Raw genomic sequence first — 13,991 nt, 5'->3', positions numbered from 1 at the left:
AAAAAAGTGTCAGATGCTCAACCAACTGAGCCACGTAGGCACCCTTCAGCTCAGGTCTTGATCTCAGGGTTGGGAGTTCAGGCTTCCATGTCCAGCATGGAGCCAACTTAAAAAAATAAGTAATAATAATAAAGAGCCATTTAGAGGATGCTCCTCTGCCTGGAACTTCTTCCTTGTGGACCCCATAGCACCTTGTTAGAGGAGCCCTTGTCAAGGTCTAGGTAGAATTCTAGTTATGTACTTGTGTTCTTGTCTGAGCCCACACTAGCTGTGAGCTCCTGAGGAGTCAGATGTGAGCCTGTGGGTATCCAGCCCATACTTAATGGGGTGAGCCCTTCCTCCCCTCAGTCCCTACCCAGCCTAGATAAGTGTTATGTTGCAAGATCCCAGGTACAGGGGGCAAGGTTGAATGACTGACTCGTGTGCCTTCTGTTGACTGATTCTGGTGCATGTGGTTGCACAGGGTTACTGTGGTTGTTTGGGATGTGCAGTGGCTTCAGAATTAGTCACTTCTGCATGGGCCATTTCACTCAGAGCCTGAGGCCACGCTTCCTTTCTTAGTCACTGACCCATGTGGGTAATGGCAAACTTGAAGTGAATCAGACAAACATTACTTCTATTTAATACATCCTTGGAAGTTTCTCAGCTATAAAGAAGGGATCTTGGTGGCTAGGTAGGTCTTTCTTGGTGTATTGATGTGGCCAATGAGAGCCCACAAGAGTCTAGAACATGGAGCCCCAGACACATTCTGACTTGCCCTCAGCCATTCTCTAGGACAAATTGACATTAATGGACCTGGGTGGTTGCCTTGGGTGATCAGAGCTAGCTGGCTGATCCCCAGGGGGTAGCTTCAATGGAGTTGCAAGGCCCCTGAAATGACATTGGCAGTGTTGAAACATTGTGTTAAGGCTTGATTATTTCAAAAAAGTTGTCAACAAAGTGTCCTGCCAGCTTGGACCAGTTTCTCCAAGTCCATGATCACTGAAACACTTCTAGAGCCCCCACTAATGTGCTTTTCTAGAATATGCACTTGCTACCTTTAGGGCTCGGAAGGCGGGGCCCTGAGCACATGCTATATCACTCATTTGCTCATTTACCAAATACCTTTTGAGCCACTGCTGAGTGCCCGGCGGTGCCCTAGCCCCTGGAGATACAGTAGACAATAAGATGGAGCCAGATCCTGTCGGTAGGGATGTTCTAGCTTAGTAGGGGAGAGAAAGCCAAAGAAGCAGAGTTCCCCAATGGAGGCCTGGGGGCCCCTTTTCAGGTCACAGTGGTGAAGAGTGGGCACTGGAGGCAGGAAGAACAAACCCCAGCCCTGCTGTGTACTAGCCTTGTGACTTTGGGCAAGTTATCTCCCCTTGTGGAACCTCAGATTTCTCATCAATAAAATAGGGAAGATGCCTAGGAGTTGTTATGAGGATTTAAATGCACTCAGACGTGTAAAGCAGGAGCCCTGGCTCAGGGTAAGTGCTTAGTGACTGGTAGTTGTAACAACTATTATTAGTAAGTGAAAAATCTTGAGTAAAATCCTTCATAGTGTAAGGTACAGCATTCTTACGTATTTTTAAATTTAGAAAGAACATCAGCTCATTTATAATCAATCCACCACAAAGAAGAGATGGGAAACAGAAATCACCCTTCCTTGCTTTGCACTTACCAGATTCCAGGCACTTATTAGAAAACATTTAATCTTCCTGTCAAAAAAGTAGGGATTTTTAGAACTCATTATACAGAGGAGGAAACTGATCTTCAGAAGGCTTAAGTCAACTTTCCCAGTGTCACAAAGCTAATTAATGACCGAGCTAGAATCCATGTTTTACGCAGTCCCCCAGTATCCTGGGCCTCCAAGGCACTTGATGCTGAGGACCGTCCTTGCTGCCCAGTCAGTTAATTCTTTGTTTTCCTGAAGTTTTTGCTGGTGAGTTGGGCACACCTACTTTTCATTAGGCACTCTGACCCAGACCCTGGAGCAAGAAGAGTTAGCGCAGGACGACCTGCTTCCCCGAGGAGAGGAGATGGCTTGTTCTGTATCTTTAAGTCTGCTGGGCATCACACATATGGTCGATGCATAAGAAGATCGTCCAAGAGAAGAGACACAAGAATGGAGTCCACACCCTCCCTGGCTTTCAGACCTTGGGTCTAGACATTCGGCCATGGTCTTTCTGGGCCCTACCAACATCCCTCTTTTCAGCTGTATTCATCTCAACCTTCGGTGTCTGCTGAGTGCACTTTCTGACTTCGCATGGGAACAGCGAGAGCCTGCGAAAGCAGTAGGGCCAGAGGGGGAGAATAAGGAAATCTGAGACGCAGAAACTCTAAGGCCTCTTGGAGACTCTGAGCTCCCTGGGAGTAGGTACAGGTTCTTTTTGTTTCAATAATAATAGCAACAACTGACATGACTATGTCCCCGGTGTGTTTCAAGTGCTGTCCTCATAGACGCTCTTTACAAGAACCTTTGGAGATGGGCACATCACAGGTAGAATCCTAGAAGATGGGCACTTTAAGTATCCCCATTTTATAGACATGGAAATAGAGGCACAGAGAGGTTAAGTAACTTGCCCAATGTCACACAGCTTGTAAGGAGGAGGGTTTGAACCCAGAGTTCTTCAGTTTAACCAATATATCGTATTGCTTGTTGGTAAGGAGGGAGGGAGGGAGGGAGTGAACAAGTGAGTCTGGGATTTGCGGCTGGCCAGACCGACAAGGCCCCCAGAGGCAGGATGAGGCGTACTCCGGAGTCAGCAGAGTTGGATTGCAATTCCCTGGCTACAGGACCTCGGGCAGTAACCTCATCCGGAAGTGCCCGTGTCCTCATCTTCAAAATGGGAATAAGGTCTTTTTGAGGATGCAGTGAGATCATCTCCGTAAAGCTGTTAGCCCCATGCCTGGTATATGCAGAATGCTCAGTGAGGGCTCACTGTTAGTCTCACTGGCGCTCTGCAGATAGATTGTATTAATGTGGCATCACTGCAGCTGTATCAATGGAAACTCCGTGTTGACAAGAGCTAGAAGGGAATATGAAAAAGAAAACAGTTGCTAAACGTCAAAGGGAATTACTGTTTTTTCAATGCGTTGTCATTTCTTTTTTCTTTTTTTGTATGTTTATTCATTTTTGAGAGACAGAGACAGTATGGGGGCGGGGGGGGGGGGCAGAGAGACAGGGAGACACAGAATCCAAAGCAGGCTCCAGTGTCCGAGCTGTCAGCACAGAGCCCGATGCGGGGCTCGAATTCATGAGTTGTGAGATGACCTGAGCCGAAGTCGGATGCTTAACTGACCGAGCCACCCAGGTGCCCAGTGCTTTGTCTTTTAAGTGTGTGTCCATTTCTAAATGGAATAAATAGAATATACATGCAGTGGGTACTCAGTGGCCTTCAAATGTATTATTGGTTGATTCCATTGCTTAAAAGTCTTATCTTGTGGGGGTTGTTTCTGCCTCTGCAGAAAAGAGTTAGCACTTCAGGCCTGTAATTAACAGTTCTCTTGATGCTGAATTTACTGCTAGGGGTTTGAGTAAATTTGCAATGAGGAAAAAAGGGAAGTTTTTAAAAATGATTTTGTATTTTGTAGCTCTTGTATCTGGAAATATAAAACTGGTTTAAAATGTCACATACTTCACAGCTTCATAAATGCTAGAGGGATCATCCCAATCAAAGAAAGTTGCAAAAAAAAAAAAAAAAAAATTAAGAAGGTGTTGGTGAGATACAGCTTCTGGCGGGCGTGTTGGAGTTTAAATTCTTTGAGTGTTGGAACCAGAACAAGTTTTCATGTAACTGTTGATTTTTGCTATGATTTGTGTCTGTTGGAACCTCTGGAAGGGGAGACAACATGAAAAGAGAAGCAATTTCTGGATGGAAACGCACATTTGGAATTTGAAAAAGCAGGTGCACTGCCAGTGAGCCCTAGGTGAAATGTCCAACGCCCAGAGGCTGATGCCAGGCCAGCATGATGTACATGGTTTTGAGTGGGTCAGACTGACAACATGAAAAGGAAGCCTTGCTTGTCACTTGGACTTGGACCATGGCTGTCTGGTACTGCAGTATGACTTTCTGCAAGAAGCCAAAGAAAAGCAGCTGGCTCTCTTGGAATCCCAGATTCACTGATTGTAAAAGTCTGCATGTGACTAAGCTGAAAACTGGCCTCTGTGAGCTGTTTCAGCCCCAGCAGGAGCTGTGCTGACCTGGAAGCAGACACAGGCTCCATGAATAGGACTCAGACCCTGGGACCGTTGAAGGTTTAGGACCCCTTCTGTAGAGCTCTCATTATGAAAACCTACATCGTGGATGCTGGCCGGACCGTCGGGCCACATACACATGCCCACAGGAGAAGGCTTATTCTCTGATGGGACCATCTACAATCAAGCTGCTGGTCAGCTCTTTGTCGCAAATGCGGAGGCTACCTGCATCCTGATTTGTGATCCCTGCCAATGTTGGGGGAGGGCACATCACAGGGACTGTGACCCCTCCACCTGCTGTTGAAGATCAGACTCTGGGCCTTCTTGGCAAGGATGTCTCACTGGTGTTGACTTGTGTTCGGCTTTCTAGACTAGTTGCAGCTTAACCACAGTGGGCTGATAGCCTGATTCTATTTCCTTACTGTACCCTCCCACCCCCATACACACCTAGTAAGGTAGGTTCATTATTTGAATATAGCTGTCTCAAGAGGGATTGATCTAGGCTGTTCACTGAATAAAAGGAATGGGAGATGATGTACACCCATTTGGAAACTTTTGAAAATTCAAGCTTTCATCCTCCACTAGTCTGCCAGGGCTCCCAGAACAAAATGCCTCAGACTGGGGGGCTTAAATTAGAGAAATATGTGCTCTCACAGTTCTAGAGGCCTGCAGTCCTAGACCAAGGTATTGGTGGGTTTGACTTCTCTCAAGCCCTCTCTCTTGGCTTATAGATTCTCACCGTGTCCTGACATGGTCGCCCCTCTGTGCTGTCTGTATCCTGATCTTCTCTTCTTCTAAGGACACCAGTCAGTTTGGATGAGGGCCCACCCTAGTGATTCTATTTTAATTCAGTCAGCTCTTTGAAAGTCCTGTCTCCCAATAGAGTCACAATTCAGAGGTACTGGGGGTTAAGGCTTCAACATAGGAATGGCAGAGGGGACACAATTCAACCCCTGTAACACATCCTGACCAATGCCTGAATTTGTCTTTCTGGTTAAGTTAGATAAAAACGTTTATCTGCAAAAATGTATTTGTGTCTCTTGTATATAGCCTTTGCAGATAAAAAGCCTGGAGGAGACTAAGAGGGGATTGGAAGAATGTCGTTGGGTTGCTGAACAGCGGGGCCTACAGATTTTGTAGCAATGAAAAGGCAAAGTCCTGGCACCTGGAGAGCCTGGGGGAAATGGTGGGGGGCATCTATAATCTTGGAAGCTTTCCCCTCTTCCTCACGGAAAGCTCCAGTGCTACCTTTCCATGCTCTGGAGTGCTTTGAGTTCAGACCGCTGAGCCTGTGATCACACCAGGCAGCCCTGGCTCTGACGACAGAGGGGGCCAGGGCCCTGCACTTCCACACAGAGTGCACACTCATGAGATGGGGACACTTGTGTCACAGACAAGTAGAATTGTTTGGAACTGACTGCCTTCACGCAGCTCTTCCGATACCAAGGGCTGGCTGGATCTTCCAGATTGGACTGGAAGCCCTAGGGCGGGAGAACCGTGGTAAGAGGCTTACACTGGGGGCCCTGTTACCCTTCACTGCCTAACATATGTCTTGCTTGAGGTACCCTAACATTGAAAACTCATTTCCAGTGGGACCATGTGCCCTCTGGGACTGTACTAATGTCTTTGTGCCCTGTCACCACATTGCCTCAGCCCTGGAAGGCTTCAGATCAGCCTGAACTTACTGGCCACAGCTGTGCTGTACCTGAATTGGTGCCTGGAGCCAGGTAAAAATGAATCATACAGAAGTTTAGGGAGGAAGCCACTTGGCTTTCTAAGATAGACTGTTGTTCTTTTTTTAATTGAGGTATGGTTGACATATAACATTATATCTAAAGTAGACTTTGATGGTTAACGGGACCCCTGGCAGGCATAACAGATCAGCACTGCAGTTTGGGCTCATCTTTTTGCATGGGGTCCTACTGATAATACATTTGCTGCAAAGAAGCATGAGCCAAGGCCGAGGGCCAAGGGGATGGACAGCACAGAAGGGAGTTAACACAGTAAGCCTGAGACTGCTCTCCTTGTTTGCAAGCCTGACCCTTGGCTGGCATCTGGGTAATTGGATTTTGAGTGGGTTCTCACCATTACCTAAATAGTAAGAATGGCTCACTGTGCCTAAACTGTGCAGACAGTATGGTTTATGCTAAATGCCTGCTTTTCTTCTAGGAATCCAACATTTTGGTATGTGCCAGGCAGAGGGTGTCTACTTGGCCAGCCTATTGGGCCAGCAGTATAAAACCCTGGGCACTGAGCCTCTAAGGAGCTTCCCTGGCAAATAACACTTCACACTTGCTGTCATAACTCATTGCTGGAGGCATTAAGTGTTCTTTGTGTCTATACTGCGAGAAGGCTCTGGGAAGCTTGTACCTGGTTTCCTCTGGGCTTTGTGCTATGCACCTTTTTCTGTTTGCTGATTTTGCTTTGTAGCCTTTTGCCGTAATAAATTATAGCCGGCTGTCAGTAAGACTATATGCTGAGTCTTGTGAGTCTCCTAACAAATCATCAAACTGGGGTGGGGGGGGGCACTTTCGGGACTCCCAAAACAGGAACAAGGGGGACTTCTGGGGTGTTGGTAGTGTTCTCTTTCTCAGTCTGGTGTTGTTTATGTGGGGTGGGTTCAAGTTGTGAAAATTCATTGAGCTGTACAGTTATGATATATACGCTTTCTACATATCTTAAACTTCAATAAAGAGATTACACACCACCAGAGTAAAAGTAAAAAACCTTCCTTTTATTCAGCAAACATTTCAGTTACCCCCCCTTTTTTACTAGGCATTGCTCTGGGAGTTTGGGACACGGGCTAGGAAAGATGTCATCATTGCTTCTGCATTTACTGGGAGGCAGGTAAAGATATACTTACAATAACATGGCTGATATTTGCTGGGCTCTATCAGAGACATCATAGGGCGCCAAGGGGCACAGAGAAAGCGCTTCTAACCTGGGCATTTTGCCGTTCTAGGGTTGCTACTCCAGTACTTTCGAAAGTCAGGGAAATGGGCAGAGGGAGATGGCTGAGAACAGCGGCAAACAGGGAAGGTATGTGGGTATAGAGTTGTCAGAGCCTCTAGTTTTGTTTTGCTTTTGTTTTCCTTTTTTTTTTTTTTTTTTTTTTTGGAAAAGCCACAAATCTGAATTTTTATGTGAGCTCTCTTGAGTTTTAAGTGCTGTAAACGAATCCAAATTTTCAAATGTGGGAGGCCAAACACAACACCCCTGCAGGACAATTTGGCCTTGGCCTACCAGCTTGCGAGGCATTCTGCCAACCAGCCATCCCTCCTCAGACCAAAGACCTGAGGGTCCACTCTTTCAGGCTCTGGGAAATCTAGCAATGAGCGAGCCAGACAACTTTCTTGCATTGTGGTGGTGCCTGGTACCGTGCTTCTCAAACATCAGGATGTGTGGGAATCACCTGGCATTCACACTGAAAGGCAGCTTTCTCACTCGGGAGGTCTGGGGTAAGTAAGGCCTGAAATTTTCTTTCTAACAAGCTCCCAGGTGATGGTGATGCTGGTGATCCCTGAACCATATATGCTTTGAGTAGAGTTGCTCTATATTCCGGAGGAGTTTAGGAGCAGCTGGCAAGCACCGTGTTTTTACTTGAGTTTTAGTTTATTGGGGTGTCTTGGAGCTGAGGACATCAGAGGCAAATGCTTAAGGCTGCGCCGCCAGGTCTCTATTCTCAGAGGTTATAATCTAGAAGGCAGGTGGGGGTGGAGGAAAGTGTTAGGAAAAGCTTCCTGGAGGAGGTGCATGGGAACTGCAGGAACCTCCCTGGCCGTCGAGAAAGGGAGAAGCCCTGAACTCCCCCTCTCCTCGGGCTGGGTCTCTGCATCCCCACGCCGTGTACGGTTTCCCAGGCATCCCACGTGTCTGCGGCCAGCGAGTGCCTGTCAATCAAGTTTCTCTCCTACCCGGGGCTGGGTAGGGTTTAAAGGCAGCAGCGGTGCAGAGCGTTCCCATCGTGCCGCGCGGCGGGCGGGTTTGGATTTTAAATCCCCGCGGCCAATCAGTGGCGCGCAGGCTCTTGTAACGTTCCCGGCGCCGCGTTTGAATTCGAGGAGGAGCGAAGCGGTGCCAGGTCTCTGCCCAGACTCTGCTAGGTTTGCGGAGCAACTCCGGGAACATGAGTGCGGCGGCAACTGCAGGGAAGCTGGCGCGGGCACCAGCCGACCCAGGGAAAGCCGGGGGCCCCGGAGTTGCAGCTCCCGGGGCTCCAGCGGCCGCTCCGCCGGCGAAAGAGATCCCTGAGGTCCTAGTGGACCCGCGCAGCCGGCGGCGCTACCTGCGGGGACGCTTTCTGGGGAAGGGCGGCTTTGCTAAGTGCTTCGAGATCTCGGACGCCGACACTAAGGAGGTGTTCGCTGGCAAAATCGTGCCTAAGTCGTTGCTGCTCAAGCCTCACCAGAAGGAGAAGATGTCCATGGAGATATCCATTCACCGCAGTCTCGCCCACCAGCACATCGTAGGCTTCCACGGCTTTTTCGAGGACAACGACTTCGTGTTCGTGGTGTTGGAGCTCTGCCGCCGGAGAGTGAGTGTCGCTGCCCGGGGACCGTGGTTGGGGGCTCCGGGGGCTCGGAGCTGCTACAGAAGAGGTGCTGGAAACCTTGGGCTAGGCATTGTAAAGGACTCGAGGAGAGCGTGCTTTGCACTTGGAGCTGCAAGGGGAAGGGGTTGCGATTAAGTAGCGCTCGAGTCCTGTTGCTGCTAGGGAAGGCAGCTCCTGGACGCTAGGTGTTGAGCGGAGTGGGGGAGGCGCAGGTCGGAGGAGAATCCTGGCAATGGACGCAAGGGCTTCCGGAGTTGCTAAGGGAGGAGTCCCGGGTAAGGGGTGCTGCAGACCCGGAGCTTCCGGAGTAGGGCTGGTTCAGGGAGAGGGTGGTTGGAGCCAGACCAAGGAGCTTCCGGGAAGGGAGGCGGCTGGACAGGGATCTGCTGCTACGAAAAGGCCTGGGGAGGGATACTGAGAACTCTGAGCTTCCAGGAGTGGGTCTGGAAGAGGTATCCCAGGTAGGGGGCTTGGGAGGGAGCTAGTGGGAGAAGGGGTGCTGTGATTGGTTGTGGCCAGGCTTAGGGGAGAGAACGGATCATAGCTGTCCTGGAGAAGAAATAAGGGTGGGGGTGGGGCGTCCTCGGCTGCCTTTATCCAGTGTATCGTTACCGGCTCCGCATTCCTCCTCTCTTAACCCCAACCAGTCTCTCCTGGAGTTGCACAAGCGGAGGAAAGCACTGACGGAGCCCGAAGCCCGCTACTATCTTCGGCAGATCGTCCTTGGCTGCCAGTACCTGCACCGAAACCGGGTCATTCACCGGGACCTCAAGCTGGGCAACCTTTTCCTGAACGAGGATCTGGAGGTGAAAATAGGTGAGTGCTGGACCCGGAAGGGGTGCTTGACACCACCGGAAGTGGGAAGAGGAGGTGCTGGAAGAGGGAAAATAGGAAGGAGGCAGGGAGGGAGGAAGAGGATGGTAGAAGTCTGGGCTAAAAGAAGAATTTGAATTAGTTTCCATTTTTCAAATTGGGATGCTTGACATACAAATTTGGATTTGGACTCCTCTTAAACATATTAAACATATATTGTTGGAAGCTCCAGCAGTTCTGAGACAGCATCCCTTCCGGCTGCTCTTTGCCTGGCTGAAAAGCAGCTGTTCCCCTTAGACCCCCTGGGATTTGCCACAGTCCTCACCACTCCCTATCATTTCCTCACAAACTTGCCAAATAGCAGTACTGACCTTTACTTGCTTGATCCTTGAAGGCATTTGACTTGTGCTGTTTCCATCAACTCCCTTCTAGAAGGGCCCTCCTTTCTAAGGAAGGGGGGGCAAGGAGGCTCCCTAGGAGGCCCCTCCCCTGGGCCAGCAGGGTGGGAGGAAGCCTGGGCAGCCCTGCTGCCTACAAGATATAGGGGCAAAAGGGGAAATGACCCTGTTCTTGACATTCAAACCTGTACCAGCTTTCTGCATTGGCAGATGACAGAGGCTAGCATCTGAGCACCCCCTCTTCCTCCCTCTGTCCCAGGGGATTTTGGACTGGCAACCAAGGTCGAATATGACGGGGAACGCAAGAAGACCCTGTGTGGGACTCCTAATTACATAGCTCCTGAGGTGCTGAGCAAGAAAGGGCACAGTTTCGAGGTGGACGTGTGGTCCATTGGGTGCATCATGTAAGTTGGGAGTTGTCTCAGGACCCACATGGCCTAAGCAAGGGCCCTTTTGGATGTCTCACCTGGCTGACTTGACCTTGTGGACCTTTCTGCCTATGGAGAGGCTGTTCCAGAGAACAGATTGCCCCAAAACAAAGCCCAGTTTCCATATCTTTCCTTGTCACAGGTTATCTTGTAGGATTCCTGCAGCCTGGGCTGTGTGTCTGGGGAAGGTGGGGGAGAGGGGTGGGGGTGTCCCCCTAAATCTGTTCTAGGTCCTTGCTACTCAAAGTGTGGTCCACAGAGCAGCAGCATCACCTAGGAACTTGTTAGAAATGCAGAATCTCAGGACCCAGACTACTGACTGGATCGGAATCCGGATTTTAACAAGATCCCTGGGTGATTCCCATGCACAGTAAAGTTTGAGAAGCACCAATCTAGAAAGCAGCCCTGGGAGGGAGGACTTAGGTCAGGAATGGAGCTGACAGAAGGAGGTGCCTGTAGTCTATCTGGATCGAGGCCTTCTGAGGTGGGTGGGCAGTGGGTAGAGGGTTGGGCCCTTCGGGTATTCTCTTTTTTATTGTCGTTGATCTGAGTACTGGAGAGCTAGAAATGAGTTGTAGCAATGGCTTTCATACTTATTTGCAGTGGAGCTTTTTCAACTGAAAGCTCCAGGCCTTGAATATAGAACTATCAAAATGGCACTGCATCTGTAGAGGAAGGTAGCCCACGCACTTGGACCTGATTTGTACTGGCCGGCAGCTTCTGGGGCCCCGGGTTACCACAAGCTATAGTTGAAAAGTCACTATTGCTATCACCGGTCTTCTGAGGGCTCACCCTGGCCCATATCCTGGCTCCTGTGGGCTTGAGGATTGTCCTCAGGGGCCTGAAGGTCAGAATTTCCAGATGCCCGGACTCCCTTCTGGCCCTGAGATGATTCCTCTGGCATCTAGGTTTTGGCTGCGAGCCTTGAGCCAAATCTACCCACCTTGTGCTTTTACAGGTATACCTTGCTAGTGGGCAAACCACCTTTTGAGACATCCTGCCTAAAAGAGACTTACCTCCGGATCAAGAAAAATGACTACAGTATTCCCAAGGTGACTAAAAACACTTGAAGTTTAAATTTGTTTTGTTTTCCCCCAAAAAGCTGTTTACTGAGCCCAATCATATCCCGGGGCTAGAGATAGGTCAACCTCACTGCTAGGGGAGCCACAGAGCTTTAGTGGATCTGTGTCTGAAATAACATACAGAACTTGATAGGTGTGCACAAAAGCATTTATTGTAAGGGGAGAGGATTTGTAGATCCTTAGAGTTTGGGTATATAACCCAAAATGTGTAAGGAGCAAAAAAGGTGGGGTGGGGAAGAGCAGGAGGCAGACGTAGAAGTGCCACTTCAGCTTTGGAAGTGGACCTTCTCGAGTTAACTGGTCTCTGCCACGTGGCAGCCAGATCACAGTGGGCAAATGGCCTGAATCTTTTGGCTTCCAGTTTCCCACTTATAAGGTGGAGTTACTACCCCTGGAGCGGCTCGCAGAGCGCCTTGAATACACTAAGTGCTCACAGAATCCTGAACCACTGTGAATCCAGAGTGGTGTGCCTTTTCACAACCACTGCTGTCAGCGCGTTGAAAGGAGTAGGCTGTTTCTGCAGAAGCCCCACTCATGGCTGCTTTCCAGTTTGGGATCCTTGACTCGTGTGAAATCAAGAGCCCCATCTCCATAAGGGCAGAGAGGTGAAATCTGTCCCAAAGGATCATTTAACTGTCCGATGGGCAGATCTGAAGGGTTCGGACGGTTCAGAGTGGGTGAGCGAGCTGGCTTCACCACTCATTAGGTGTGTATTCTTAGGAAAGGCGCTTAACGTGTGTTCAGTTTCTTCATCTGCAAACGAGGGATGGTAATAGAGACTGCCACCCCTTGTTTTATGTGAAGGGTAAACACGCTAATGTACATGACGTGCTTGGAACACTGTCCTGGCACAGAGTAAGTGCACAGCGAATGCTAGGCTGTCACTATGCATTTGACCTGTGCTGGGTTATCTCCCATTGAACCCTGCAGGGCTCAGGCTCGGTGCTATGTCATCTCATTTTCTAGATGAAGATACAAAGGCCCTAGAAAGTCAGGTCACTTGTCCTAGCTGGTATTAGGGATGGAACAGGGACTTAAACCAGGTCTTTATGACCTCACAGCCTACATTCTCAAGTACTACTCTAGTGGTGAGCAACTTAAATTATGCGAGAAAAAATTCAGGGGAAATCACATTAAAATTGAGTCTAAAAAGGAAGGAGAAGTGATCATTCTCACAACTTAGGTTGACACTTGTCAACTCAGCAAAGCCAACAGTGGGGCACCTGGTAGATATGTGGCCACCGAACATGGTATATGGGAGCCATGCCTGTGGGCCAGGGGCCACGGTTCCTTTATGGCAGTGCTGCCCTCCTGCTTACAGCTGTCCCTCTCTGCTCTAGCACATCAACCCTGTGGCCGCCTCCCTCATCCAGAAGATGCTTCAGACAGATCCTACTGCCCGCCCAACCATTCACGAGCTGCTCAATGACGAGTTTTTTACTTCTGGCTATATCCCCGCCCGGCTCCCCATCACCTGCCTCACCATTGCACCACGGTTTTCAATTGCTCCCAGCAGTCTGGACTCCAGCAACCGGAAGCCTCTCACAGTCCTCAATAAAGGTAAAACAAGGGTTTGCGTAGACAGCAGACCCCCAGAGAGAGCCTAGGCTTCAGATGTGTGGATTGATGGCCCACAGAACCCAGGTGTGCAGTAGGACTGACTCCAGTCCTTGAGTCCATGGCCTCCCATCCTCTCAGGGCAAAATGCCCTGCTTCCCCTGGGCCAGCCCTAGCAAGAAAGACAGACCTTACCATGGCTGGGCCAGACCTGTTGTGCCCAAAAAAAGGAGAGTGGACTGAATGCCATGCTCACAAAACTTACTTAAAAAATTCCTAACATCCCTCTTTCGTGGTTCATTGAAAAAAAATACGAAAAATTCCAAATATAGACGGAGGGCATAATGCACTGGACCCCTACACTCCACCCCCGGCCCACATTCAACAGTTAGCAAAATTTTTTGTCACGTTTGCTTCACCGTTCCATTTTTGTTCCTTTGCAGTTAATCCCAGACATCTTGCCATTTTACCCCCATAAGCTTTAGTAGGTCTCTCTTTAAAAGGACAGCCACTTTTTAGGGGTGCCTGGGTGGCTCAGTCAGTTACGTGTCCGACTTTGGCTCAGGTCATGATCTCGTGGTTTGTGAGTTTGAGCCCCGCATGGAACTCCGTGCTGACAGCTCAGAGCCTGGAGCCTGCTTTGATTCTGTGACTCACTCTCTGTCACTGTCAAAAAAGAAAAATGTTAAAAATTTTTTTTAAGGGACAGCCACTTTTTATAAGACTACACACCTTGCTTGGGTTGTCATTATGTCTGATTCTCTTCAGAGGACAAAATGAGGAAGTACATACTTTGGGGGAAAAACTTGAAGTTTGTACTGCTATTTCTGACTCACATTTTTTTCACCACATTATTTTGATATTATTTCAAACTTATGAAAAAGTGGACAAATGGAAGCTCCTGTATCTTATAACTGCTTTTCTCCACCAAATAACGTTTTTCTACATTTACTTTACCTCTTTCTCTTTCCTAATATATATAAA

The 13,991-nt window shown here is 49.0% G+C and overlaps 2 protein-coding genes across 2 annotated transcripts in view; both read left to right on the top strand.

Moving 5' to 3' along the window:
- DCTN5 (dynactin subunit 5) overlaps nt 1–6,889 on the top strand; it is a 29,942-nt gene extending 23,053 nt beyond the window's left edge. Inside the window, exon 6 of the mRNA XM_045461661.1 lies at nt 3,822–6,889. Coding sequence (XP_045317617.1) covers nt 3,822–3,835 — 14 coding nt within the window. The 3' untranslated portion in view covers nt 3,836–6,889. The remainder of the gene's footprint in view (nt 1–3,821) is intronic.
- A 126-nt stretch (nt 6,890–7,015) lies between these two features.
- Nucleotides 7,016–13,991, top strand: part of PLK1 (polo like kinase 1) — an 11,351-nt gene continuing 4,375 nt past the window's right edge. Inside the window, exons 1-5 of the mRNA XM_045461659.1 lie at nt 7,016–8,711; nt 9,377–9,545; nt 10,200–10,344; nt 11,327–11,420; nt 12,791–13,010. Of these exons, the coding sequence (XP_045317615.1) occupies nt 8,304–8,711; nt 9,377–9,545; nt 10,200–10,344; nt 11,327–11,420; nt 12,791–13,010 (1,036 nt within the window). The 5' untranslated portion in view covers nt 7,016–8,303. The remainder of the gene's footprint in view (nt 8,712–9,376; nt 9,546–10,199; nt 10,345–11,326; nt 11,421–12,790; nt 13,011–13,991) is intronic.

The sequence above is a fragment of the Leopardus geoffroyi genome, chromosome E3 (assembly GCF_018350155.1).
Source record: "Leopardus geoffroyi isolate Oge1 chromosome E3, O.geoffroyi_Oge1_pat1.0, whole genome shotgun sequence".
NCBI classification, from domain to species: domain Eukaryota; kingdom Metazoa; phylum Chordata; class Mammalia; order Carnivora; family Felidae; genus Leopardus; species Leopardus geoffroyi.
Note: the sequence above shows the minus strand (reverse complement) of the source record. Positions and strands in the feature narration are given on the sequence as shown.